A 3,133-nucleotide genomic window follows, 5' to 3' on the forward strand; every position below is an offset into this window, starting at 1 on the left:
AGTTATTCTAGTTCCTCTTTATCTGTTTCCCTGTTGTCATTTCTTAATATTTAAGTCCGAGGGATGTGTTGCTGGTGATGCACAGAGCCCAGCAGGGCTAGTGACGTGTGGCGGTTGAACCCAGGGCTTCCATACGCAAGGCCTGTGCTCCCCCAGACCCTGCCGCCCTCGGACTACTTGTCTTTACTAGTAGCTTATGTATGTACTTAGCTGGGTTTGGTCCACACCTGTCAGTGCTCTGGAGACCATGTTGTTCCAGGGGTGATATCAGACCTTTTGAGCCATCACCCTGCCCCAAAATGCTAAATATTTTCTTCAGTTCCAAATCTCATATACTAAGGCTTTGCTTTTTCCTGTTTGTTTTTCTCTGTGCGGTGAAAGTAAAAGCATTTTCAGTCAGACATGAGTTCTGAGCCGTTTTCCTCGGTGAGACAATCTGTGTTCCATTGCCCGCACCTGCCCCTCTGTGTCCACTGAGCCGTGGAGCAGTGAAGGTGTCACCACCGGCTGTGTCCCCAGGAGTGACCTGCGGGGCCTGAGATCGACCCCTCACCTGTGTCCATTCCTGAGCGTCCACACCTGTGTGGTTTATGTCTCAGCGATTTCCAGGTGATGGGTCTGAGAGGGAAAATGACAGGGTAGTTTCTCATGGTCATTGGTCAGAGTGCCACGTGGAGCCAGATCCTGGGGCCCCTGATCATCCCTGCGCAGTGTCAAGCTCTGCAGAGCCTGGAACACACAACCGTGATGTCCCCTGGGGTCGTCTCTCCTCTCACCCTGAGTATCACCTAAACCCCAAGTGACAGACATGGTGCTTCTCCCCCTGACCCCCGAATCTGGAGCTGAGGCTCCACTGTGGGTGCAGCCAGTGGATGAGCTCCCACGCCATCCTAGTCCCCTTCGTGTCCACTTTCCTAACCTGAGCCCCCACATGGGACTGGGCAGAGGTGGACCCCACAACGGGGTTCCCCCTCATATTCTCACTTGACCCACACGGGGAGCCCGACTGCTGAAAAGACATATGGACAGTGATGCAAATCGGTGTCACTGGACACGTGGACACCAGCCGCTCCTCCAGAAGTGCAGAGCCAAGAGCTGAAATCCCCACTGTGGGTCCCGGCCACTGGTCGTCAGGGCTGATCCCCTAATTGTGCCCCCAGGCCTCCGCAGTGCCAATTACCAGCGAGCCCTTCAGACACTAATTAGCCAGATGTCATGGATCGCCTCCTAGCCAGAGCAGAGCCACGTTTGTGCTTGCCTCTGGGGAGACAGGACAGAGCCTTATAGACCCCAGCAGAGAGCGGGACAAACAGACGAGAGGCTTGGAGAGCGCGTGGAGCATGACGCAGGATGGCCGGCCACCTACCACCTGACCCTCAGAAGTACACTGGCCACACACCCCAGCTCTGCCACGGCAGACTGCAAGGCCACCCCACATCCAGGCTCCGTATGACCGCGGCCTGTGCCCTGCCCCAGGAGCACAGCCTGGGCAGACTCTTCTAGGCCGGCGATGACCCTTCTGTCAGACACCTGCTCGGGGCACTCAGGTGAGGGCCCTGCCTGGGGGACACCCGGGTTCAGCCTGGCTCGAGCCCCAGTCCAACAGGGAGGGGAGCAGTGTTGCCAGAACCTCCCTCTGTTCAAAAAGCCCCACTAGGACAAACAGCCGAGAAATAGCCTGGCTCCCTGCTGTGGAGCCTGCACCCCCGGACTCCTGTCGTGAGACCGTGTGGGCAAGAAGTCTTGGCCCGGAGTTTCTCGGTGCCCCCGAGACCCCCCAGAAGCAGCCCCACCTCCCCGTGGCTGAGGCAAGGCCAATGTCCAGCGGGCTCTCAGACTCAGAGGCGGGGGTGGGGGGACTGTGCCGGGGGGCTCCAGCAGACAGCAGAGTACTCAACCCACCGTCTCTTCCTGCCCCTCAGTTCTCCCGGGTGCCCACAGTCGCCTCAGCATGAGAGGTGACAACCTGAGCTGGGCGGGCACCCCCCAGGACTTCATCCTGCTGGGCATCTCCGACAGGCCGTGGCTAGAGCTCCCGCTCTTCGTGGTCCTGCTGGTGACCTACGTGCTATCCCTGCTGGGCAATGTCACCATCATCCTGCTGTCCCGGCTGGACCCTCAGCTGCAGAGCCCCATGTACGTCTTCCTCAGCCACCTGTCCTTCCTGGACCTGTGCTACACCACCACCACGGTGCCCCAGATGCTTGTGAACATGGGCAGCTCCCGGAAGACCATCAGCTACAGGGGCTGCACGGTGCAGTACGCCCTCTTCCACTGGCTGGGCTGCACCGAGTGTCTGGTGCTGGCTGCCATGGCCCTGGACCGCTACGTGGCCATCTGTGAGCCTCTGCGCTACGCCCTCATCATGCACCGCGCCCTGTGCCACCAGCTCGTGGCTGCGACCTGGGTCAGTGGCTTCGGCAACTCACTGGTGCAGGTGGTGCTGACGGTGCAGCTGCCCTTCTGCGGGCGGCAGGTGCTCAACAACTTCTTCTGCGAGGTGCCAGCCATGATCAAGCTGTCGTGCGCAGACACCGCCGTGAACGACGCCACGCTGGCCGGGCTGGTGGGCTTCTTCCTGCTGCTGCCGCTGGCCTTCATCCTCCTCTCCTACGGCCTCATCGCCCGGGCTGTGCTCAGGATCCGGTCCGCCACGGGCCGCCGCAAGGCCTTCGGCACCTGCTCGTCCCACCTGGTGGTGGTGTCGCTCTTCTACCTGCCGGCCATCTACATGTACCTGCAGCCGCCCTCCCACTACTCCCAGGAGCAGGGCAAGTTCATCTCCCTCTTCTACTCCGTCATCACCCCCATGCTCAACCCCTTCATCTACACTCTGAGGAACAAGGAAGTGAAGAAGGCGCTGGCCCGGCTCCTGGGCCAGATCTGGAGGTTCTGTCAGAGGTGAACCCCCTGCCCCTCCCCTGTGCGTGGCAGAGAAACTGTGGAGCCCCCCAGACCCCGCACCCACACCTCCCCTCCTGCAGGGACGACAGCCTGAAATCCCTCATCTCCATCTTTCCTCCGAAGAGGCCATAGGTGTCTCCGAATCCTCTCACCGGCATCCCCTGAGGATTTGTCAAATGCCTTCACTTCCTCCTCCCCACTCACACCCTTTCCATGTGCTCTTCTGCTT

At 60.1% G+C, this 3,133-nt stretch overlaps 1 protein-coding gene across 1 annotated transcript; it reads left to right on the plus strand.

Annotated features, from left to right (window-relative positions):
- Positions 1-1,951: 1,951 nt before the first annotated feature.
- On the plus strand, positions 1,952-2,905 carry LOC130021599 (olfactory receptor 2B11-like). The gene has a single exon (XM_056112354.1). The coding sequence runs from the start codon at positions 1,952-1,954 to the stop codon at positions 2,903-2,905; it is 954 nt and encodes a 317-aa protein (XP_055968329.1).
- Positions 2,906-3,133: the final 228 nt, after the last annotated feature.

Source organism: Sorex fumeus, unplaced genomic scaffold (assembly GCF_029834395.1).
Source record: "Sorex fumeus unplaced genomic scaffold, SorFum_2.1 ptg000017l, whole genome shotgun sequence".
NCBI classification, from domain to species: domain Eukaryota; kingdom Metazoa; phylum Chordata; class Mammalia; order Eulipotyphla; family Soricidae; genus Sorex; species Sorex fumeus.